At 38.1% G+C, this 25,324-nt stretch overlaps 1 protein-coding gene across 1 annotated transcript in view; it reads left to right on the top strand.

The window, feature by feature from the left end:
• GALNTL6 (polypeptide N-acetylgalactosaminyltransferase-like 6) overlaps positions 1-25,324 on the top strand; it is a 1,585,403-nt gene that overhangs the window by 697,088 nt on the left and 862,991 nt on the right. Inside the window, exon 3 of the mRNA XM_005683517.3 lies at positions 21,620-21,758. Coding sequence (XP_005683574.2) covers positions 21,620-21,758 — 139 coding nt within the window. The remainder of the gene's footprint in view (positions 1-21,619; positions 21,759-25,324) is intronic.

The raw sequence follows: 25,324 nt of genomic DNA on the forward strand, positions 1-25,324 counted from the left end.
ATCCACTGCTACCCTGCGTATATGTTCATCAATACCATCTTTCTAGAAACCATATATATATGTTAATATATATTTGATTTCCTCTTTCTGACTTACTTCACTTTGTATAATAGGCTCTAAGCTCATCCACCTTATTAGAACTGAGTCCAATGTGTTCCTTTATGTCTAAATAATACTCCATTGTGTATATATACCACAACTTCTTATCCATTCATCAGTTAGTGGATATCTAGGTTACTTCCATATTCTAGCTATTGTAAATAGCTCTACAATGAACATTGGAGTACATGTGTCCTTTTCAATTATGGTTTCCTCAGGGTAAATGCCCAGTAGTGGGAGTGTTGTGTCAAATGATAGTTTTATTCCTAGTTTTTTAAGGAATCCCCATACAGCTCTCCATAGTGGCTGTATTAATTTACATTCCCATCAACAGTGCAAGAGGGTTCCCTTTTCTCCACATTCTCTCCAGCATCTTCGTATGTAGACATTTTGATGGTGGCATTCTGACTGCCAAGAGTTGATACTTCGTTGTAGTTTTAGTTTGCACTTCTCTAATAATGAGTGAGGTTGAACATAATTTCATGTGTGTATTAGGCATCTGAATGTCTTCTTTGGAGGAACGTCTGTTTAGGTCTTCTGCCCACTTTTTGATTGGGTTTTTAATTTTTCTGCTGTTGAACAGAATGAGTTGCTTATATATTTTGGAGATGAATCCTTTGTCAGTTGTTTGATTGGCTATCATTTTCTCCCATCTGAAGGTTGTCTTTTCACCGTATTTATAGTTTAATTTGCTGGCCAGCTTCCCTGGTGGGTCAGATGGTAAAGCATCTGCCTGCAATGTGAGAGACCCAGGTTTGATGCCTGAGTTGGGACAATCCCCTGGAGAAGGAAATGGCAACCCACTCCAGTACTCTTGCCTGGAAAATCCCATGGACAGAGAAGCCTGGTAGGCTACAGTCCATGGGGTCGCAAAGAGTTGGACACGACTGAGTGACTTCACTTTCTTTCTTTCTTTCTTGCTGGCCTGCACAAATTTGAAGTGTATACCATCACCTTTGACCTAAGATACCCCTGCAAAGCTATAATCACAGTCAAGAAAGTTACCAAAAGTTTAATATAGCTCTTGGTAATCCCTTCTCCTTTCCTTCTAGCCAACCCGTAATCCCATCTTTCATATGCTTTTTGTTACTATAGGTTAGTTTGAATTTTCTGGAAATTTATATGAATAAAATAATATATTGATAGTATATACTATCTTTCATCTGATTTCTGTCACTTGGTGCCATTGGTTTTAGGGTCATCATATAGCTATGCACATAAAACTTCCACTCTTTTTATTACAAAGTTGTATCACAGTATTTATGGGCTTGCCAGGTTGCTCAGTGGTAAAGAATGTGCCTGTCAATGCAGGAGACACAGGTTTGGTCCCTGAGTGAGGAAGATCCCCTGGAGGAGGAAATAGCAACCCACTCCAGTCTTCTTCCCTGGAGAATGCCATGGCCAGAGGAGCCTGGCCGGCTACAGTCAAAGGGGTCGCAAAAGTCAGACGTGATTTAGTGAATGAGTGCTTGCACACACACACACACACACACACACACACACACACACATTCTAGTGTCTGGACACACTGCAGTGTGTTTATCCATATCCCTTTTCATGGACTACTGGTTGTTTCCAGTTTGAAGCTTTTGTAACTAAAACTATTATGAGCAGTCATGCACAGGTCTTTAAATGGACATATGCTCACTTTTTTCTTGTGAAACACCTAAGAGTGGAATGCCTAGATCATGTATTATATATATACTTAAAGTTTTAGAAAACTGTCAAATTGTTTACCAAAGTGGTTTTTACCATTTTGTATTTCAGCGGCAAACATGTAATGATTCCAGTGCTTCTGTATTCCTGCCTAAACTTGGTATGGCCATTCTTTTTAGTTTGGTGATTCTAATAGGCATGGGATAGCATGTCATTGTTTTTAATTGGTGTCATCCTGATGACAAATGATTGACTTAAAGCTGAGGGGTGCGTTTACATTTGCACTGAGATGAGCTCTTTGGTTTTCTCCCTGCCCCTTGCCTCCTTCCCTCAATTTCTTTGTGTCATTGCTAGTGATGAATACCGGTATGATTTTAAAGCATTTTAATATCTTTGAGTAAAAGAGAGGGAGAGTTTTGTTATCATCCCATAGTTTACCATCTTCAAGAGGAAATTTTTCCAGTTTTTGACTATTACTCCGATTTGTAAGTATTTCTCTGTAAATATTCCATTCCTTTAGATAAATTAGTGATTTATAGATGAGATAATCTTGCAAGTTCTACTTCCTTGAATATACCATAGCTGACACAATATCTGTAGATAAATCGGAGATTATGCTGCCTTCATAATAGAAGATCACTGTTTTTGAAGGAACATTCAGTAAAGAAAATGAAATTGTTGAAAATAAAAAAGATATACAAACAGATATGAAAAATTCAGTACAGAATTTCAAAGATAAATTGACAAAATCTCCCTAACTAGTAGCACAAATGAAAATGAAAGAACAGAAGAGAAAAATAATTTTAAGAAATTGTATGACCAATTCAAAATGTCAAAGATTTCTTGACAACCAATCTTGAGTTATCACTTCCAGAATGGTTCAATCAGACAAGAAAAATTGCTTGAGTGAGGCATGGAATTAGAACTGAACATTCCAGGAAACGTATCCACAGGATGAGAATAGTTTATTCCTTTTATAGTAATATATATATATGGTTACCTAGATGTAATTAATCAGTTCCTAGTTAAATGAAAAAAGTATAATAAAATATATATGAAGAACAGTAGAAAAATTTATTATAAAGATGGGAAGGCTGTCTGGTTACTTAAAATATAGACATTTCTGATATTAATGATTTGAACTTAGTCTTTAAGACATTACTGTAAATCTAAGCAGTTTAACATTCCATTAAAATCTCTTCACTCAACAACACTACTAGAGTTATTGTTTGCATATTTCAGGTGTCTATGCCTTCTTTACGCCACATTTGTTGGAACAATGAGAAGTTTATGAAGCACAGACCACAGATAATTTTTCATTCCATCACTACAGTAATGGGAGAAAGAATCATTTATACTTTAGTGAGCTTTTTGGAAGTCTATTTTGGTTCCATAGAAATGTAAATCCACTCGTCTTGAAATTAAGACATGTATGTTAACATATAGTCCTTAGTGTGGAGTTACAGATATCACCTTCTTTTGTCCATTTAATAACCAAAGTTATCTCTTCACCACTCCCCCAACCACCCAGGCCAGACTGAGGATGTGATATTCATGCTGTTTTTGTTTTTGATGACAATAGCACATGTCATCATTTTCATCCCTTCATCCCTTCTCATGCATCCAGCTTCCTTAATAATCTGCTGAACAAGATTTCACTGGTTCTTCAGCCTCATGTAAAATTGTATCATAAATGGCATATGCTTTAGAAGGTATTTGTTGCCATTCATAATCAAAATTAATATGTTGTTTTGATGAAGAAACTATTTTCAATGCGACATATATCTGTACTTATCATTCACTCAGTCTGAAAGCTGAGATCATTTCAGGTTTCTTGTTAATTGTTGTTGTTCAGTCACTCAGTCGTGCCCAACTATTTGTGACCCCCCCCCCGCCCCCATGGACTGCAGCACACAGGCTTCCTTGTCCTTCACCATCTCCTGGAGATTGCTCGAACTCATGTCCATTGAGTCAGTGATGCCATCCAACCATCTTGTCCTCTGTCTTCCCCTTCTTCTCCAACATTTAATCTTTCCCAGCATCAGGGTCTTTTCTAATGAGTAAGCTCTTTGCATCAGGTGGCCAAAGTATTGAAGTTTCAACTTCAGCATCAGTCCTCCCAATGAATATTCAGGATTGATTACTTTTAGGATTGATTGGTTTGATCTCCCTGCAGTCCAAGGGACTCTCAAGAATCTTCTCCAACACCACAGTTGAAAAGCATCAGTTCTTTAGTGCTCAACCTTCTTTATGATCCATCTCTCATATCCATACATGACTACTGGGAAAGCCATAGCTTTGACTACACGGACCATTGTTGGCAAAGTAATGTCTCTGCTTTTTAATACGCTGTCTAGGTTGGTCATAGATTTTCTTCCAAGGAGCAAGTGTCTTTTAATTTCATGGCTGCAATCACCATCTGCAGTGATTTTGAAGCCCGAGAAAAGAAAGTCTATCACTGTTTCCATTTTTACCCCATCTATTTGCCATGAAGTGATGGGACCAGATGCCATGATCTTCGTTTTTTGAATGTTCAGCTTTAAGTCAGCTTTTTCACTCTCCTCTTTCACTTTAATCAACAGGCTCTTCAGTTTCTCTTCACTTTCTGCCATGATGGTGGTGTCATCTGCATATCTGAGGATATTGATTATTACTCCTGGCAGTCTTGATCCCAGCTTGTGCTTCATTCAGCCCAGCATTTCACATGATGTTAAACTGCATAGAAGTTAAATAAGGCTGTGAAAATATAAAAGCCTTGATGTACTCCTTTCCCAATTTGAAACCAGTTCATTGTCCCATGTCTGGTTCTAACTGTTGCTTCTAGACCTGCATACAGGTTTTGCAGGAGTCAAGTCAGATGGTCTGGTATTCCAATCTCTTTTAAGAATTTTCCATAGTTTGTTGTGATCCACACAGTCAAAAGCTTTAGTATAATCATTGAAGCAGAAATAGATGTTTTCTGGAATTCTCTTTATTTTTCTTGTGAATATTTAACTAAAATAATTTTTTTGAATTTATTTAGAATCATGGCCTCTATATTTTCCTTATTATGTAGTATAATGTAATTTCAGTTATTTCCTTAGGCTATATACAATGTTACTATTAACAGATGATTAAGTTAACTATGACTTTGTTGCCCAGACTTTTATTTATTACAAGAAATACATTTCTGATAAGAATATACCCTCACACACACATCTTAGCTTCAGTTATGTTTTCTTTGCTAATCTTCCTTTCTCTTGCTGCTTTGGTTCTAATTTATCTTTTTACCAGTGGTTTCTTTATTTTTTCTTTGCATTTTTTTCCACTCTTTGATGGGTTTGATCTCAACTTCTTCTCTGCATACTTCAAATGACATGGGCACGCAATTTGATCATGTTGCCTTATTTTTTTAGGAGAGATAAAAGATGTTCAAGCCATGGAACTCTGACAGTTTGTGAAAATTATACAAAGAAGAATGCTAACAGTTCAAGTCAGATGCTTTTGACAGTAATGTTCTATTTAAAAATAAAAGGTTGTCACTTCCTGGGGAATTCACTGCATAGAAATTGAATCAAGCACTTCCCTTTAGAGGAGTGAGGATTGAAGGAGAGATAAGATGCAGAAATCTTATTGTATATGTTACACATACTTTCTGAACAAGACTTAGTCCTGCTTATCATTAGACCTTAAGGATTAAGAAAATTTTTATTTGTAACTGTGTAGGTAAAACCAGTGTGTGCCAGTGATGAATTAAGTTAAATAAGCTTTTAAATGGTTGGGATGTTGAGGCAAAATATTTCTTAACATAACTTCTCCTGTGTTGTCTGAAAACAATTTAGCTTTTCATGATAATTCAAAGAATAACTACACAATTAGGAAATAAAGCCTCTCCCCAAGATCATATTAAAGCTGGAAAATGATAGAACACTAAGACTTCTATATAAATGTGTCTCTTTTAGACATTGTTTTGTTGTTTAGTTGCTAAGTTGTGTCTGACTTCTTGTGACCCCATGGACTACAGCCCACCAGGCTACTCTGTCCATGGAATTCTCCAGGCAAGAATACTGGAGTGGGTTGCCATTTCCTTCTCCAGGGATCTTACTATAACCCAGGGATTGAACCCACATCTCCTGAATTGGCAGACAGATTCTTTACCACCAAAAAACCTGGGAAGAATTTTAGACATAGGTGATTCTTAATTTCTTTCACAGCAAATCCTTATCAACAACATCAATTCATGTATATAGATTTATATCAGCTCTACCTTAAAGATCTGTGCTCAGAATGAATGTAAATACTTCTTGCTACTTAACTCCTTATAGGCTAAATCAAAATATAAGTAAGGTTTTTAATATAAAAAATACCCATATCTCTGGCAACTCTTCTTTTTAAAAATGAAGTTTCCATAGTCAGACAATGGAGATATAATTACAAACAATGAATGGTTATTATTAATATATGATTGCATTATTATTTTTAGGTAACCAAGTTAGTGTTCATTTATTCTGTAACCAAATGTGTATAGTTTTCGTTTTCCCCAGCTGTGTACTCCTTTAACATTGTGGTAAGTATTCTAGGTATTTTACATTTCCAAATACACGTTTAACTCAGCTCATCTCACTACATAAAACATCCCAATCACACACACAATAACATTGCCACCAATAAGGAAGCAAGCACTCCCAAGATTTTAACTTGGATTACTTTATAGACTAGTGATTGGCCCCTTGAGAAAGGACCACTTAAAGATACCTCTTTCAATCCAAGATCATACTCTGTTACTCTGATTATTTAGCTATCTATTAACTTCTTTATTTCTTTTGGGCTGCAAAATCACTATAGATGGTGATTGCACACATGAAATTAAAAGGTGCTTACTCCTTGGAAGAAAAGTTATGACCAACCTAGATAGCATATTCAAAAGCAGAGACATTACTTTGCTGACTAAGGTCCGTCTACTCAAGGCTATGGTTTTTCCTGTGGTCATGTATGGATGTGAGAGTTGGACTGTGAAGAAAGCTGAGCGCCGAAGAATTGATGCTTTTGAACTGTGGTGTTGGAGAAGACTCTTGAGAGTCCCTTGGACTGCAAGGGGATCCACCCAGTCCATTCTGAAGGAGATCAGCCCTGGGATTTCTTTGGAAGGAATGATGCTAAAGCTGGAACTCCAGTACTTTGGCCACCTCATGTGAAGAGTTGACTCACTGGAAAAGACTCTGATGCTTGAAGGGAATTGGGGGCAGGAGGAGAAGGGACGACAGAGGCTGAGATGGCTGGATGGCATCACTGACTCGATGGACATGAATCTGAGTGAACTCCGGGAGATGGTGATGGACAGGGAGGCTTGGCGTGCTGCGATTCATGGGGTTGCAAAGAGTCAGACACGCCTGAGCGACTGAACTGAACTGAACTTCTTTCAGCAAAGTTTCTTATATTGTCAGTATGGGGAACAACCTTGGGCATATTTTGTTAGATTTATTCCTAGGTAATTGCTATTTTCATGTTATTTTAAAAAGTGTATTTCAAATTTGTTGTTAGTGTATTAAGAGCTGGTTCCATATTGACCTTTATCAGTAAAAATTGACAAAGTTACCTCAGTTTTCATAGTTTTCCAGTTTTGTCTCTTTTTTTGGTACACATTCATGTCATTTAAAATGAATTAGTCTTTATTCTTCCTTTACAGTATTTACAGCTCTTATTTCTTCTTAAAGACATTTCTCTTGATTGCCCCAGGTAGACAGGATCAAGATTGCAGATTGAGTAGAGTTAAAAACACTTGACATTTTCTTGTTTTCAGCCTCAGTGTGGAAAGTGTTCTGCTTCACCAATAATGTATGATATTTCCCACATTGTTCATGTGGTTACCCTTTGTTATATAGTTAAAGTCCCCTTCTGCTCCTAGGTTACTGGAAGTTTCCATTATTGTTGAGTTTTATCAAATGATTTTTTTGGTAAATATTAAAATAATATGACCTATTCCTCAATGTGAGTTATATTGATGAATTTGAATGTTAAGTCAACATTGTATTGCTGGAATAAATCCCAATTGGTCATTATAAGCTGTCTTTTAAAATATTGGTAGATTCATTTTCTTAATCTTTTGTTACTTTTTTTTTAATCTATATTCCTGAGAGACATAGATCTAATATTTTCCTTTCCTGTAATACTCTTACCTGGTTTTGATATCAGGCTTATGCTGATACTCTAAAAAGATATTTTTAGAGTCTCTCTTTTCTAAAAATATTCCTATAAAGATGGCACTATTTCTCACTTTGACATTCGGAAAAATAAATTCATCAAGGAATCCATGTAGGTCTGGAGTTTTCCTTTGCATTTTTTTTTAAATTTTTTATTTTTTATTTTTTTTAATTTTTTATTTTTTTTAAATTTTAAAATCTTTAATTCTTACATGCGTTCCCAAACATGAACCCCCCTCCCACCTCCCTCCCCACAACATCTCTCTGGGTCATCCCCATGCACCAGCCCCAAGCAAGCTGCACCCTACGTCAGACATGGACTGGCGATTCAATTCTTACATGACCGTATACATGTTAGAATTCCCATTCTCCCAAATCATCCCACCCTCTCACTCTCCCTCTGAGTCCAAAAGTCCGGTATACACATCTGTGTCTTTTTTCCTGTCTTGCATACAGGGTCATCATTGCCATCTTCCTAAATTCCATATATATGTGTTAGTATACTGTATTGGTGTTTTTCTTTCTGGCTTACTTCACTCTGTATAATAGGCTCCAGTTTCATCCATCTCATCAGAACTGATTCAAATGAATTCTTTTTAACGGCTGAGTAATACTCCATTGTGTATATGTACCACAGCTTTCTTATCCATTCATCTGCTGATGGACATCTAGGTTGTTTCCATGTCCTGGCTATTATAAACAGTGCTGCGATGAACATTGGGGTACATGTGTCTCTTTCAATTCTGGTTTCCTCGGTGTGTATGCCCAGCAGTGGGATTGCTGGGTCATAAGGTAGTTCTATTTGCAATTTTTTAAGGAATCTCCACACTGTTCTCCATAGTGGCTGTACTAGTTTGCATTCCCACCAACAGTGTAGGAGGGTTCCCTTTTCTCCACACCCTCTCCAGCATTTATTGCTTGCAGATTTTTGGATCGCAGACATTCTGACTGGTGTGAAGTGGTACCTCATTGTGGTTTTGATTTGCATTTCTCTAATAATGAGTGATGTTGAGCATCTTTTCATGTGTTTGTTAGGCATCCGTATGTCTTCTTTGGAGAAATGTCTATTTAGTTCTTTGGCCCATTTTTTGATTGGGTCGTTTATTTTTCTGGAATTGAGCTGCATAAGTTGCTTGTATATTTTTGAGATTAGTTGTTTGTCAGTTGTTTCATTTGCTATTATTTTCTCCCATTCAGAAGGCTGTCTTTTCACCTTGCTTATATTTTCCTTTGTTGTACAGAAGCTTTTAATTTTAATTAGATCCCATTTGTTTATTTTTGATTTTATTTCCAGAATTCTGGGAGGTGGATCATAGAGGATCCTGCTGTGATTTATGTCTGACAGTGTTTTGCCTATGTTCTCCTCTAGGAGTTTTACAGTTTCTGATCTTACATTTAGATCTTTAATCCATTTTGAGTTTATTTTTGTGTGGGGTGTTAGAAAGTGATCTAGTTTCATTCTTTTACAAGTGGTTGACCAGTTTTCCCAGCACCACTTGTTAAAGAGATTGTCTTTACTCCATTGTATATTCTTGCCTCCTTTGTCAAAGATAAGGTGTCCATATGTGTGTGGATTTATCTCTGGGCTTTCTATTTTGTTCCATTGATCTATATGTCTGTCTTTGTGCCAGTACCATACTGTCTTGATGACTGTGGCTTTGTAGTAGAGCCTGAAGTCAGGCAAGTTGATTCCTCCAGTTCCATTCTTCTTTCTCAAGATTGCTTTGGCTATTCGAGGTTTTTTGTATTTCCATACAAATCTTGAAATTATTTGTTCTAGTTCTGTGAAAAATGTTGCTGGTAGCTTGATAGGGATTGCATTGAATTTGTAAATTGCTTTGGGTAGTATACTCATTTTCACTATATTGATTCTTCCGATCCATGAACATGGTATATTTCTCCATCTATTAGTGTCCTCTTTGATTTCTTTCATCAGTGTTTTATAGTTTTCTATGTATAGGTCTTTAGTTTCTTTAGGTATATATATTCCTAAGTATTTTATTCTTTTCGTTGCAATGGTGAATGGAATTGTTTCCTTAATTTCTTTTTCTACTTTCTCATTATTTGTGTATAGGAATGCAAGGGATTTCTGTGTGTTGATTTTATATCCTGCAACTTTACTATATTCATTGATTAGCTCTAGTAATTTTCTGGTGGAGTCTTTAGGGTTTTCCATGTAGAGGATCATGTCATCTGCAAACAGTGAGAGTTTTACTTCTTCTTTTCCAATTTGGATTCCTTTTATTTCTTTTTCTGCTCTGATTGCTGTGGCCAAAACTTCCAGAACTATGTTGAATAGTAGCGGTGAAAGTGGACACCCTTGTCTTGTTCCTGACTTTAGGGGAAATGCTTTCAATTTTTCACCATTGAGGATAATGTTTGCCGTGGGTTTGTCATATATAGCTTTTATTATGTGGAGGTATGTTCCTTCTATTCCTGCTTTCTGGAGAGTTTTTATCATAAATGGATGTTAAATTTTGTCAAAGGCCTTCTCTGCATCTATTGAGATAATCATATGGTTTTTATTTTTCAATTTGTTAATGTGGTGAATTACATTGATTGATTTGCGGATATTGAAGAATCCTTGCATCCCTGGGATAAAGCCCACTTGGTCATGGTGTATGATCTTTTTAATGTGTTGTTGGATTCTGATTGCTAGAATTTTGTTGAGGATTTTTGCATCTATGTTCATCAGTGATATTGGCCTGTAGTTTTCCTTTTTTGTGACATCTTTGTCAGGTTTTGGTATTAGGGTGATGGTGGCCTCATAGAATGAGTTTGGAAGTTTACCTTCCTCTGCAATTTTCTGGAAGAGTTTGAGGAGGATAGGTGTTAGCTCTTCTCAAAATTTTTGGTAGAATTCAGCTGTGAAGCCGTCTGGACCTGGGCTTTTGATTGCTGGAAGATTTCTGATTACAGTTTCAATTTCCGTGCTTGTGATGGGTCTGTTAAGATTTTCTATTTCTTCCTGGTTCAGTTTTGGAAAATTGTACTTTTCTAAGAATTTGTCCATTTCTTCCACGTTGTCCATTTTATTGGCATACAACTGCTGATAGTAGTCTCTTATGATCCTTTGTATTTCTGTGTTGTCTGTTGTGATCTCTCCATTTTCATTTCTAATTTTATTGATTTGATTTTTCTCTCTTTGCTTCTTGATGAGTCTGGCTAATGGTTTGTCAATTTTATTTATCCTTTCAAAGAACCAGCTTTTGGCTTTGTTGATTTTTGCTATGGTCTCTTTTGTTTCTTTTGCATTTATTTCTGCCCTAATTTTTAAGATTTCTTTCCTTCTACTAACTCTGGGGTTCTCCAACTCTTCCTTTTCTAGTTGCTTTAGTTGCAGAGTTAGGTTATTTATTTGACTTTTTTCTTGTTTCTTGAGGTATGCCTGTATTGCTATGAACTTTCCTCTTAGCACTGCTTTTATAGTGTCCCACAGGTTTTGGGTTGTTGTGTCTTCATTTTCATTCGTTTCTATGCATATTTTGATTTCTTTTTTGATTTCTTCTGTGATTTGTTGGTTATTCAGAAGTGTGTTGTTCAACCTCCATATGTTGGAATTTTTAATAGTTTTTCTCCTGTAATTGAGATCTAATCTTAATGCATTATGGTCAGAAAAGATGCTTGGAATGATTTTGATTTTTTTGAATTTATCAAGTTTAGATTTATGGCCCAGGATGTGATCTATCCTGGAGAAGGTTCCATGAGCACTTGAAAAAAAAGTGAAATTCATTGTTTTGGGGTGAAATGTCCTATAGATATCAATTAGGTCTAACTGATCTAATGTATCATTTAAAGTTTGCGTTTCTTTGTTAATTTTCTGTTTAGTTGATCTGTCCATAGGTGTGAGTGGGGTATTAAAGTCTCCCACTATTATTGTGTCATTGCTGATTTCCCCTTTCATACTTGTTAGCATTTGTCTTACATATTGCGGTGCTCCTATAATGGGTGCATATATATTTATAATTGTTATATCTTCTTCTTGGATTGTTCCTTTGATCATTATGTAGTGGCCTTCTTTGTCTCTTTTCACAGCCTTTGTTTTAAAGTCTATTTTATCGGATATGAGTATTGCCACTCCTGCTTTCTTTTGGTCTCTATTTGCGTGGTATATCTTTTTCCAGCCCTTCACTTTCAGTCTGTATGTGTCCCTTGTTTTGAGGTGGGTCTCTCGTAAGCAGCATATAGAGGGGTCTTGTTTTGGTATCCATTCGGCCAGTCTTTGTCTTTTGGTTGGGGCGTTCAACCCATTTACGTTTAAGGTAATTATTGATAAGTGTGATCCCGTTACCATTTACTTTATTGTTTTGGGTTCGAGTTTATACACCCTTTTCGTGTTTCCTGTCTAGAGAATATCCTTTAGAATTTGTTGGAGAGCTGGTTTGGTGGTGCTGAATTCTCTCAGCTTTTGCTTGTCTGTAAAGCTTTTGATTTCTCCTTCGTATTTGAATGAGATCCTTGCTGGGTACAGTATTCTGGGCTGTAGGTTATTGTCTTTCATCACTTTAAGTATGTCTTGCCATTCCCTCCTGGCCTGAAGAGTTTCTATTGAAAGATCAGCTGTTATCCTAATGGGAATCCCCTTGTGTGTTATTTGTTGTTTTTCCCTTGCTGCTTTTAATATTTGTTCTTTGTGTTTGATCTTTGTTAATTTGATTAATATGTGTCTTGGGGTGTTTCACCTTGGGTTTATCCTATTTGGAACTCTCTGTGTTTCTTGGAGTTGGGTGATTATTTCCTTCCCCATTTTACGGAAGTTTTCAACTATTATCTCCTCAAGGATTTTCTCATGATCTTTCTTTCTGTCTTCTTCTTCTGGGACTCCTATAATTCGAATGTTGGAGCGTTTCATATTGTCCTGGAGGTCTCTGAGATTGTCCTCATTTCTTTTAATTCGTTGTTCTTGTTTCCTCTCTGATTCATTTATTTCTACCATTCTATCTTCTATTTCACTAATCCTATCTTCTGCCTCCGTTATTCTACTAATTGTTGCCTCCAGAGTGTTTCTGATCTCATTTATTGCATTATTCATTATATTTTGACTCTTTTTTATTTCTTCTAGGTCCTTGTTAAACCTTTCTTGCATCTTCTCAATCCTTGTCTCTAGCCTATTTATCTGTGATTCCATTTTGATTTCAAGATTTTGGATCATTTTCACTACCAATATTCGGAATTCCTTCTCCGGTAGATTCCTACTTCTTCCACTTTTGTTTGGTTTGGTGGGCAACTCTCCTGTTCCTTTACCTGCTGAGTATTCCTCTGTCTCTTCATCTTGGTTATATTGCTGCGTTTGGGGTGGCCTTTTTATATTCTGGGAATTTGTGGAGTTCTCTTTATTATGGAGCTTCCTCACTTTGGGTGGGGTTCTATCAGTGGCTTGTCAAGGTTTCCTGGTTAGGGAGGCTTGTGTTGGAGTTTTGGTGGGTGGAGCTGGGTTTCTTCTCTCTGGAGTGCAATGGAGTGACCCGTAATGTGTTACGAGACATCAAAGGTTTTGGGATAATTTTGAGCTGCCTGTATATTGAAGCTCAGGGGAGTGTTCCTGTGTTGCTGGAGAATTTGGGTGGTATGTCTTGTTTTGGAATTTGTTGGCCCTTGGGTGGAACTTGGTTTCGGTGTAGGTATGAAGGCATTAGATGGGCTCCTATTGCTTAATGTTCCCTGAATTCAAGAGTTCTCTAATGTTTTCAGGCTTTGGATTTAAGCCTCCTGCTTCTGGTTTTCAGTTTTATTTTTACAGTAGCCTCTAGACTTCTCCATCTATACAGCACCGATGATAAAACATGTAGGTTAAAGATGAAAAGTTTCTCCACATTGAGGGACACTCAGAGAGGTTCACTGAGTTATAAGGAGAAGAGAAAATGGAGGGGGTAGTTAGAGGTAACTGGAATGAGATGCGGTGAGATCAAAAGAGAAGAGAGCAAGCTAGCCAGTAGTCACTTCCTTATGTGCGCTCTATAGTCTGGACCGCTCAGAGGTATTTACAGAGTTATACGGGGAAGAGGAGAGGGAGGAAGTAGACAGAGGTGACCAGGAGGATCAGAGAGAGGAATGAGAAGGAGAGAGACAAATACTGCCAGTAACCTGTTCCTTAGGTGTTCTCCACCGTCTGGAACACACAGAGATTCACAGAGTTGGATAGAGGAGAGATGGGGGAGAAAAGAGACAGAGGCCACCTGGTGGAGAAAAAGGAGAGTCCAGAGGAGGAGAGAGTGGTCAAGCCAGTAATCTCGCTCTCAGGTAAACTGGGATAGTGAAGTTTGGGTTTTTAAATGTACAAAATTGACCACAAAAACCTAAGAGCAAAGATTAAAAATCTGTTTTTGAAGACAATGGTCTGCTTTTCTGGTTGCCTGATGTCCTCTGCCAGCCTACAGAAGTTGTTTTGTGAAGTTTGCTCGGCGTTTAAATATTCTTTTGAGGAATTTGTGAGGGAGAAAGTGGTCTTCCCGTCCTATTCCTCCACCATCTTTCCCTCTCCTCCTGAGTTTTCCTTTGCATTTTAGTGTAATGCCCTCAAGGTCTATTCACATTGTCTCAAATAGAAGGATTTCCTTCTTTCTGATAGGTGAGGAATAACCTGTTGTAAATGCTAATCAAAATAAGTTGGCAGGGAAGACGAATGTTCAGTGATATCACTTTATATATTAATGTAAAAATCCTTAGTCCATAGAGGAAGAGTGAAATGGTGATAATGACTGGCTAGGGTTGAGGGAAATGGGGAGATATTGGTCAAACAATACAAACTGTGAATTGTAAGAGGAGTAAGTTCTGGAATCTTTTGTCACCTAAATAGTCCATTTTATTATTTCATGTTTTTCCATGGTTAGGTTTTGTGCTGTGCATTCCTACGAGGTTTTCAACTGTCACCCTAGAGATTCCAGTATGGATTATTGATTTATTACACTCTACTTTAGTTAGAACTTTTACCACTTTCAGAAAAATTCAAAACCAACAATTCACCACCTTTCCACCCATGCCTCCAACTCCAGCCATAACAAACCTTAGCTCGAATTCGCAGTCGCACTTTATACTCTCAGGTCTCTGAACCACGCCTGTGACACTTCTGCCTGTTTACCTTTAGCCTTCCTTACCTCTGCTGAGAGGCCCCATATCATTGAGAGACACTCCTCATGCATTAATTAATCAAGTACATTCATTCATCTCCCCATGTATTCGTCTCACAGAAATGCTGTGGGGCAAGCCACGTGATCAGCACTGTACTAAGAGTTATAGACTCATAGACAGCAAGACATCGTCCATCCCTCCAGGATCTCATGGGCAATCATACTGCTTTTCTAACCACAATGATCTGCTTTTTAAAATTTTTTTCAGTTAAAATGATATCATAGGTAATAACTCTGATGTTCATCATTTAATCCCCAGCTCCTATCTCAGAGTAGTTGCTTAATGTGTGATTTTGAATAAATACATGAGTATCTTTAGTTCTTCCCTGGTGGCTCAGATGGTAAAGAATCTGCCTGCAATGCAGGAGACATGGGTTCGATCCCTGGGTCTGGAAGATCTCCTGGAGGAGGAAATAGCAATCCACTCTAGTATTCTTGCCCGGGAAATCCCATGCACAGGGGAGCCTCGTAGGCTGTACAGTCCATGGGGTCAAAAAGAGTCAGATATGACTGAGTGACAAACACTTTCACTTTCACTTTCAATGAACCCAAATCTTATCACTTCTGTATCTGTATAAGGCTCAAAAATATGTATTAGGTTATGTGCTATGTGACAGGAACTCTTCCAGGTCCTGGGGATATTTGGAGACACAGAAGAAAGGCCCTACTTGCATGAAGCTTCTATCTCAATTGAAAGATTGCTGATGAACAGGCAAAAACATAAATGTAGAATAGCAAGCTATATGTAGTATATATATATATATATATAAGCAGATTTGGGATCTAGAGAACGTGTGGAGTGCTGTGTATGATGGTTTAAGATGTGTTGATTATGAAAAACCTCTCCAAAAAAATTTAAATCTGATCAAAGGCTTGATTATATAGATTTTTAAATGAATTTTTATTGGAGTTTAGTTGCTTTATAATATTGTCTTAGTTTGCACTGTACAGCAGAATGAATCAGCTGTTTATAACCATGTATCTCCCCTTCCTTTTGTGCTTCCCATTCAGGTCACCACAGAGCACTGAGTTTCCTGTGCTATATACACAGTAGGTTCTCATTAGTGATCTATTTTATACCCAGTATCAATAGCGTATATATGTCAATCCCAATCTCCCACCTCACCCCACCCACCCTTTCCCTCTCACTGTCCCTATATTTATTCTCTACATCAGCATCTTTATTTCTGCTTTGCAAATAACATCACTTGTACCATCATTTTCTAGATTCCACATATATGTGTTAATAGACAATATTTTTTTTTGGTCTTTCTGACTTTTCACTCCGTATGACAGTCTCTAGGCCCATTGGTGTCTCTGTAAATGGCACTATCTTGTTCTTTTCTCTGGGTGAGCATTATCCCATTGTATGTGTGTACTACATCTTTATCCGTTCATCTGTCAATGGGTATTTAGGTTCTTTCCATATCTTGGCTAGTTTAAATAGGGTTGCTATGAACATTGGGAAGCCTATCTTTTCAAATTAGTTTTTCTCTTTTCAGATCTATGGCCAGAATTGGGATTGCTAGGTCATATGGCAATTCTGGAGAAGGCCATGGCACCCCACTCCAGTACTCTTGCCGGGAAAATCCTATGGACGGGAGGAGCCCGTTAGGCTTCAGTCCATGGGGTCGCTAAGAGTCGGGCACGACTAAGCGACTTCACTTTCACTTTTCACTTCATGCATTGGAGAAGGAAATGGCAACCCACTCCAGTGTTCTTGCCTGGAGAATCCCAGGGACAGGGGAGCCTGGTGGGCTGCCATCTATGAGGTCACACAGAGTCGTATGAAGTGACTTAGCAGCAGCAGCAGCATGACAATTCTATTTTTACTTTTATACATGGCATTTTAAAGCAAGAAAGAAAATGACAAGTTATTCATTAAATGTCAATCCTATAACACTTAGCCATTTGTTTAATGATAAAGTGAAGTTTTCCTCACATCTCACACCAGAACAAGTTCCAGATGGTTCAAAAATTTTAATGAATAAAACAAAACAAAATATTAGTAAAACAATTCATAAATGAATTTTTAAAATAATAGTACAGTTGCTGCTGCTGCTGCTAAGTCGCTTCAGTGGTGTCCGACTCTGTGCGATCCCACAGACGGCAGCCCACCAGGCTCTCCCATCCCTGGGATTCTCCAGGCAAGAACACAGGAGTGGGTTGCCATTTCCTTCTCCAATGCATGAAAGGGAAAAGTGAAAGTGAAGTCGCTCAGTTGTGTCCGACTCTTAGCGACCCCATGGACTGCAGCCCACCAGGCTCCTCTGTCCGTGGGATTTTCCAGGCAAGAGTACTGGAGTGAGGTGCCGTTGCCTTCTCCAAGCCTGCTGCTGCTGCTGCTAAGTCGCTTCAGACATGTCCGACTCTGTGCGACCCCATAGACAGCAGCACACCAGGCTCTCCTGTCCCTGGGATTCTCCAGGCAAGAACACTGGAGTGGGTTGCCATTTACTTCTCCAAATAGTACAGTTGGACCTGATTTATCTATAAATGTAATGTGTAAATAAAAAACTATGTAGAAAAGTAAAATCATCTGGATGGGAAAAAATCTTTGATTTATCTTGATCCACTCTGATAATCCCTTGTAATTGATGCATTAAGCCATTAATATTCAAAGTGATTACTGGTATAGTTTTCATTAATCTCTACCATATTCATTGCTGTTTTCTGTTTGTCATCCTTGTTCCTTGTTTGTCATATACTTCTCTGTCTTTTGTGCTTTGAACTGACCATTTTATATGATACCATTTTTCTCCACTTCTTAGTATATCAGTTATGCTTTTTTTTTTTCAACTAAAGAAATTTATTTACTTTTTTTCTAGGTACACAGATGACAAAGTTATAAAAAAGTTTTGATACATAGGAAAAGCCTTCTGTCCAACTCTTTTTGCTAAATGAATCATCACAATAATTTTTACATCATCACAATAATTTTTAAAACACTACACAGCTTTCTTGGGCTGAAGTGATCACAAGAACGTACTGATACTGGTATATTCCAGCTACTTACTTCTGAACTGTGGTGCTGGAGAAGACTCTTGAGAGTCCCTTGGATAGCAAGGAGATCCAACCAGTCCATCCTAAAGGAAATCAGTTCTGAATATTCATTGGGAGGACTGATGCTGAAGCTGAAACTAGCTGAAACTCTAATACTTTGGCCACCTGATGCAAAGAACTGACTCGTTTGAAAAGACCCTGATGCTGGGAAAGATTGAAGGCAGGAGGAGAAGGGGACGACAGAGGATGAGATGGTTGGATGGCATCACCGACTCCATGGACATGAGTATGAGTGAACTCCAGGAGTTGGTGATGGACAGGGAGGCCTGGTGTGCTGCAGTCCATAGGGTTGTGAAGAGTCAGACACAACTGAGTGACTGAACTGAACTGAGCTGAGCTGAACATTGTTTAAAAACAGCAATGGAGAAAAGTGTTATTTAAATATTGATTTCATATACAGAAAGTGAAATGTTGTTAACTTGTTTGACAGTTTCTTGTTTCTCTATCAATTTTAAATTGAGATAACAGGGACTCAGATAGCTCTGCTTCTTTGTAACTTCTTTAGTGGTTGCCCTAGACTGTGCAGCGCATTTACAGCTAATGCAACTCCACTTATAAATAAAACTACAGCATTTTAAGTGGAGTGTTATACCTTAAAATCATAAAATGATCCTAATTTTTAATTCCTTTCTCCTATGTCTTGTATCATTGCTGTCCTCTGTTCCACTTTTCATAAGCATATGTGTGTCTATATAATGAACACAGAAATAATATATAAACATATATAATCTATTACATCGCTAATATTCTACTTTGAACCAACTTCTATTAAGAATAAGAAAAATGAAAAGGCTTTATTTTTTATTTTACCTTCCTTTATTCTTTCTTCAATAGTCTTGCTTTATGTAGATCCACGTTTATAACCTATATCATTGTCTTTCTCCTTATGGATCTTTTTAATGCTTCTCACAAGGCAGGTCTAATAGCAACAAATTCCTCCAATGTTTGTTTGTCTGAGATGGCCTTTATTTCTCCTTCATTTGAAGGGTGGTTTCACGGAGGATAGAGTTCTAGGTGGATAGGTTGGTTTTTTTTTTTGATCAATTCTTTAATTGTCAATATAATATTTCACTCCACTCTCTTCTTGCTTCTGTGGCTTCTGGAGAGAAGTTGGATAAAATTTTATTTTTGTTCCTCTATAGGTTAAGAAGCTGTTCCTCTTGTTTTCTTTCAAGATTTTTTCTTTATCTTTGATTTTCTTTATTTTGAAAATGATATGCTTCAGTGTAGTGTTTTGGTAATTAGCCTGCAAGGTGTACCCTGATCTTTGAGGATTTATGGTTTGGAGTCTGATATTCATTCAGGGAAATTCTCTGTCATTGTTTTTTCAGATATTATCAGGTATCAATTTTCTCTCTTCTCCTGTTCACATTGTATGTGTACATGTTTATATGGCCCATCTGTTCTTGCATGCTGTCTACTTTATCCATTAGATCCTTAGCATATTAATCATAGTTGTTTTCACCTCCTGGCCTGGTCATTCCACAATTCTTGCCATGTCTCATTCTGATGCTTGTTGTTGTTCAATCTTGAGTCATGTCCAACTCTTGGCAATGCTATGGATTGCACAGCACTCCAGGCTCCCATGTCCTCCACTGTCTCCCAGAGTTTGCTCAAATTCATATCCATTGAGTCGGTGATGCCATCCAACCATCTCATCCTCTGCTGCCTCCTTCTCTTCCTGCCTACAATCTTTCCTAGCATCAGTGTCTTTTCTAATGAGTCATCTCTTCGCATCAGGTGGCCAAAGTATTGGAGCTTCAGCTTCAGCATCAGTCCTTCCCTTGAATATTCAGGGTTCTTTCCTTTAGGATTGACTATTTTGATCTCTGATGAAACATGGTCCACTGGGATAGGGAATGTCAAACCATTTCAGTATTCTTGCCTCAAGAAGCTCAATTCTGATGCTTACTTTCTTTAAATTGTGATTTTATTTATTTATTTATTTATTTATTGCCTTTTTGGCATGCCCTTTGATTTTTTTTTGTTTTCCTTGAAAGTTGGATGTGATATACTTGGTAAAAGAAACTGCTATAAACATGCCTTTCATGATGTGATGTAGAGGTGTGTGGGAGGGCATTCAGGATTTTCCTCCCCACTTTGGTTGGGCAGGATATTTACCATGGGCTCAAGTCAGGAATTCCCTTCTCTTAGGTCCGTTATGCTCAATAGGATACACCTGAGCAGGTGGGCTCTGGTTAACTAGGTTCCCCAGAGGGCAGGCCTTGTTGATGGGAAGCACCAGGCATACTTCAAAATGGTTTCTTCTATCTTCCTCCTGCCAAGAACACATGAGAATTTTTCTCTGATATCTACTCTGTGAGCTTTGTTGAGCTCCTGGAGATAAATAGCACAATAAAATTGGAGCCCCCCTTTGACTGAATCCTTGGAGACCTTTTACCTCTCGGGCTTGCCTGCTCTGAGTCTCCAGCAATTTGTCAATTACAGTTCAGACTTCCTACCCTGGACAACTGGTTCCTGGCATTTCTGCTCAAGAATTCTTGCTCTGGTAAGCCCGGGCTCCTGTTTCCCCCATCTGTCTCTCCTGTCCTGTGTCTACTCCTCTCTTCTGCATCCAAGAAGTGTTGTTGAGTCTGTTCAGCTTTTTATCTGCTGTTAAGACAGAAAGGAACTTTCCAAGCTCCTTCCAGGCCAAACCAGAAAACAGAAGCCTTAGATTTAAATGAAAAGAAAATATTTACAACACAGATTCTTAATAAAGCTTTAGCAAACATAATATGTAAATTTCTCTTAAATGCAGATTGTCTTGTAAAATCTATGAAAATCTGTTTCAAAATGTAAGAAATACAGATGATAAATATATGTAAATTAATTTTGTTATTATTTGACAGAAGGGAAATTAAAGTTTGAATAATCTGTATTTTTACCAGCAAATTTCAAAATTTTCTATAATGCTTCTGATGATGTTAGAAAACAATCTACTAACTCTAAAGATATTCTGGCAACTTTATCTGCAGGAATTATCCCCCCTCTTCCAAGTATACATATCTAGGAATCTTAAGCAAGCCAATATGTTTATTAAGATCACTTACAAAATAGAAAGTTGAAAATAACCTAGAAATATACTTTGATCAAATACTACAAATTGAAAGGCCATGGAATAATATCAACCATCAGAAGTAAATGAAGTAATGCCTTTTTTTATTCAATTATGTTTGATAAAATCAAATTATAAAGCAGTATGTATATTATCAGTATATGTATCTGCACAGAAATGTTTAAGCTCTTAGCTGTGGTTTTCGCTGAGAGGTGAGATTGTACTTTTTACTTCTGTGTTGCTTACTTTTTATTATGACTATGTTTCATTTCTCTAAATGAAATAAAATGATGATTTGATAAAATCTTGCTGCTGGAGTGTCTCTGGAGCCTAATAACAAGAGAGACTAAAGAAACACATTCACATCCTATTATCTGCTCTAGAAGTGGAAATGGTTTTTAGGTAGACACTAATCCCATTTTCTTTTCTCCTGATAGGGAAAGGTGAACATGGAAAACCTTACCCCCTCACTGAGGAAGACCACGATGACTCAGCTTACAGGGAAAATGGTTTCAACATTTTCGTCAGCAACAACATTGCTCTAGAAAGGTCCCTGCCAGATATCCGGCACGCCAAGTAAGTCTCCACTCGCCCATGTGCAGGGTGGTGTCCCTTGTCTCTTTTGATTCATTATGTTTCATGTATATAATGGTGAGTTATACAATTAAAAACTTTACCTATTAATTTTATAGAAGCCATTTATATTCCATTATTTTATATATGCTTTTGGGTTTAGGGGGTTTTATTGAGGTGGCACCCCACTCGAGTACCCTTGCCTGGAAAATCCGATGGATGGAGAAGCCTGGTAGACTGCAGTCCATGGAGTCGCTAAGAGTCAGACACGACTGAGCGACTTCACTTTCACTTTTCACTTTCACACCTTGGAGAAGGAAATGGCAACCCACTCCAGTGTTCTTGCCTGGAGAATCCCAGGGATGGAGGAGCCTGGTGGGCTGCCATCTATTGTGTCGCACAGAGTCGGACACAACTGAAGTGACTTAGCAGCAGCAGCAGCAGAGAATTTACAATGTTGTGTTAGATTCAGATGTATGTGTATGTATATATGACTGAATTACTTTGCTGTGACATCATGGAATTGAGTTTGAGCAAACTCCAGGAGACAGTGAATGACAGGGAAGTCTAATGTGCTAGAGTCCATGGGGTCTGAAAACAGTCAGACATGACTCAGCAACTAAACAACAAATGGTCTATATATATACGTATAGCTTCAGATGGATAGCATATATGTATATGACGAGTTACTTTGCTATACGTCTATATATATACATCTATCTATCTGTATACTATTTTTCAGATTCTTTTTCTTAATGAAACTTATAGTTACCAAAGGGGAAAGAGTGTAGAGGGATAAATTAGGAGTTAGTGCTATATACATTACCATATATAAAACAGACAACCAACGTAATCTTAGGTATTTTTTTATTTAACCTGAAACAGCCTCTAAAATTCCAAAAGATTAACTCTTGATGCTCAGAAGCTTAATACCCGTTTTCATTATTGAGTCAGTGGTATGATCTACATTTAAATTGAAATGTTTTCAGATGACATCTGTACCTTTGCCTTTGATCACATAGATTATGAAGTGCTCATTTTTCTTAGGGATTAGTGCTTTTAGAAGTGTCTGCCTGTGCATGCCTTGGACTGACTGCATTCTCATGTCAGCCGTTATCAGGCCATTATTATTACATTTTGTATAGAAAATGCCTGAAGTGAACACATCCATCATCTCAAGGGAATGGTTGGTTACTCCCATCACTTAGGAATTGCTTGTGGCTTGTCAGTTGACAGTGCATTCAGCTTTTACTGAATTGAAGCTAAATATTAGAATCTGAATGGAAACAAGAAGACTATTGCCTACAGTTGGAGGAAAGCCTTCTCTCTGTCCCCGCCTTGGCTAATCCTGACCTTGCTTAGTGTACCTTTTTTCTCAGTGCAATTCAGTTCAGTAGCTCAGTCGTATCCAACTCTGCGACCCCATGAATCACAGCACGCCAGGCCTCCGTGTCCATCATCAATTCCCGGAGTTCACTCAGACTCACATCCATCGAGTCGGTGATGCCATCCAGCCTTCTCATCCTCTGTCGTCCCCTTTTCTTCCTGCCCCCAATCCCTCCCAGCATCAGAGTCTTTTCCAGTGAGTCAACTGTTTGCATGAGGTGGCCAAAGTACTACTGGAGTTTCAGCTTTAGCATCAGTTCTTCCAATGAATACCCAGGGCTGATCTCCTTTAGGATGGACTGGTTGGATTTCCTTGCAGTGCAAGGGACTCTCAAGAGTCTTCTCCAACACCACAGTTCAGAAGCATCAATTCTTCGGTGCTCAGCTTTCTTCACAGTCCAACTCTCACATCCATACATGACCACTGGAAAAACCATAGCCTTGACTACACGGACCTTTCTTGGCAAAGTAATGTCTCTGCTTTTGAATATGCTGTCTAGGTTGGTCATAACTTTTCTTCCACGGAGTAAGCGTCTTTTAATTTCATGGCTGCAGTCACCATCTACAGTGATTTTGGAGCCCCAGAAAAATAAAGTCTGCCACTGATTCCACTGTTTCCCCATCTAAGTGATGGGACCAGATGCCATGATCTTCGTTTTCTGAATGCTGAGCTTTAAGCCAACATTTTCACTCTTCTCTTTCACTTTCATCGAGGGGTTTTTAGTTCCTCTTCACTTTCTGCCATAAGGGTGGTATCATCTGCATATTTGAGGTTATTGATATTTCTTCGGGCAATCTTAATTCCAGCTGTGCTTCTTCCAGCCCGGCGTTTCTCATGATGTACTCTGCATATAAGCTAAATAAGCAGGGTGACAATATACAGCCTTGACATACTCCTTTTCCTATTTGGAACCAGTCTGTTTTTCCATGTCCAGTTCTAACTGTTGCTTCCTGACCTGCATACAGATTTCTCAAGAGGGAGGTCAGGTGGTCTGGTATTCCCATCTCTCTCAGAATTTTACACAGTTTATTATGATCCACACAGTCAAAGGCTTTGGCATAGTCAATAAAGCAGAAATAGATGTTTTTCTGGAAATCTCTTGCTTTTTCCTTGATCCAGCGGATGTTGGCAATTTGATCTCTGGATCCTCTGCCTTTTCTAAAACCAGCTTGAACATCTGGAAATTCACGGTTCATGTACTGCTGAAGCCTGGCTTGGAGATTTTTGAGCCTTTCTTTACTAGCGTGTGAGATGAGTGCAATTGTGCAGTAGTTTGAGCATTCTTTGGCATTGCCTTTCTTTGGGATTGGAATGAAAACTGACCTTTTCCAGTCCTGTGGCCACTCCTGAGTGTTCCAAATTTGGTGGCATATTGAGTATAGCACTTTCACAGCATCATCTTTCAGGATTTGAAATAGCTCAACTAGAATTCCATCACCTCCACTAGCTGAGTTCATAGTGATGCTTTCTAAGGCCCACTTAACTTCACATTCCAGGATGTCTAGCTCTAGGTGAGTGATCATACCATCGTGATTATCTGGGTTGTGAAGATCTTTTTTGTACACTTCTTTTGTGTATTCTTGCCACCTCTTCTTAATATCTTCTGCTTCTGTTAGGTCCAGACCATTTCTGTCCTTTATCGAGCCCATCTTTGCATGAAAATGTTCCCTGGTATCTCTAATTTTCCTGAAGAGATCTCTAGTCTTCCCCATTCTGTTGTTTTCCTCTATTTCTTTGCATTGATTGTAGAGGAAGGCTTTATTATCTCTTCTTCCTATTCTTTGGAACTCTGCATTCAGATGCTTATATCTTTCCTTTTCTCCTTTGCTTTTTGCTTCTCTTTTTCACAGCTATTTGTAAGGCCTCCCCAGACAGCCACTTTGCTTTTTTGCATTTCTTTTCCATGGGGATGATCTTGATCCCTGTCTCCTGTACAATGTCACAAACCTCATTCCATAGTTCATCAGGCACTCTATCTATCAGATCTAGTCCCTTAAATCTCTATCTTACTTCCACTGTATAATCATAAGGGATTTAATTTAGGTCATACCTGAATGGTCTAGCAGTTTTCCCTACTTTCTTCAATTTGAGTCTGAATTTGGCAATAAGGAGTTCATGATCTGAGCCACAGTCAGCTCCTGGTCTTGTTTTTGTTGACTGTATAGAGCTTCTCCATCTTTGG

This window comes from Capra hircus, chromosome 8, assembly GCF_001704415.2.
Source record: "Capra hircus breed San Clemente chromosome 8, ASM170441v1, whole genome shotgun sequence".
Lineage (NCBI taxonomy): Eukaryota > Metazoa > Chordata > Mammalia > Artiodactyla > Bovidae > Capra > Capra hircus.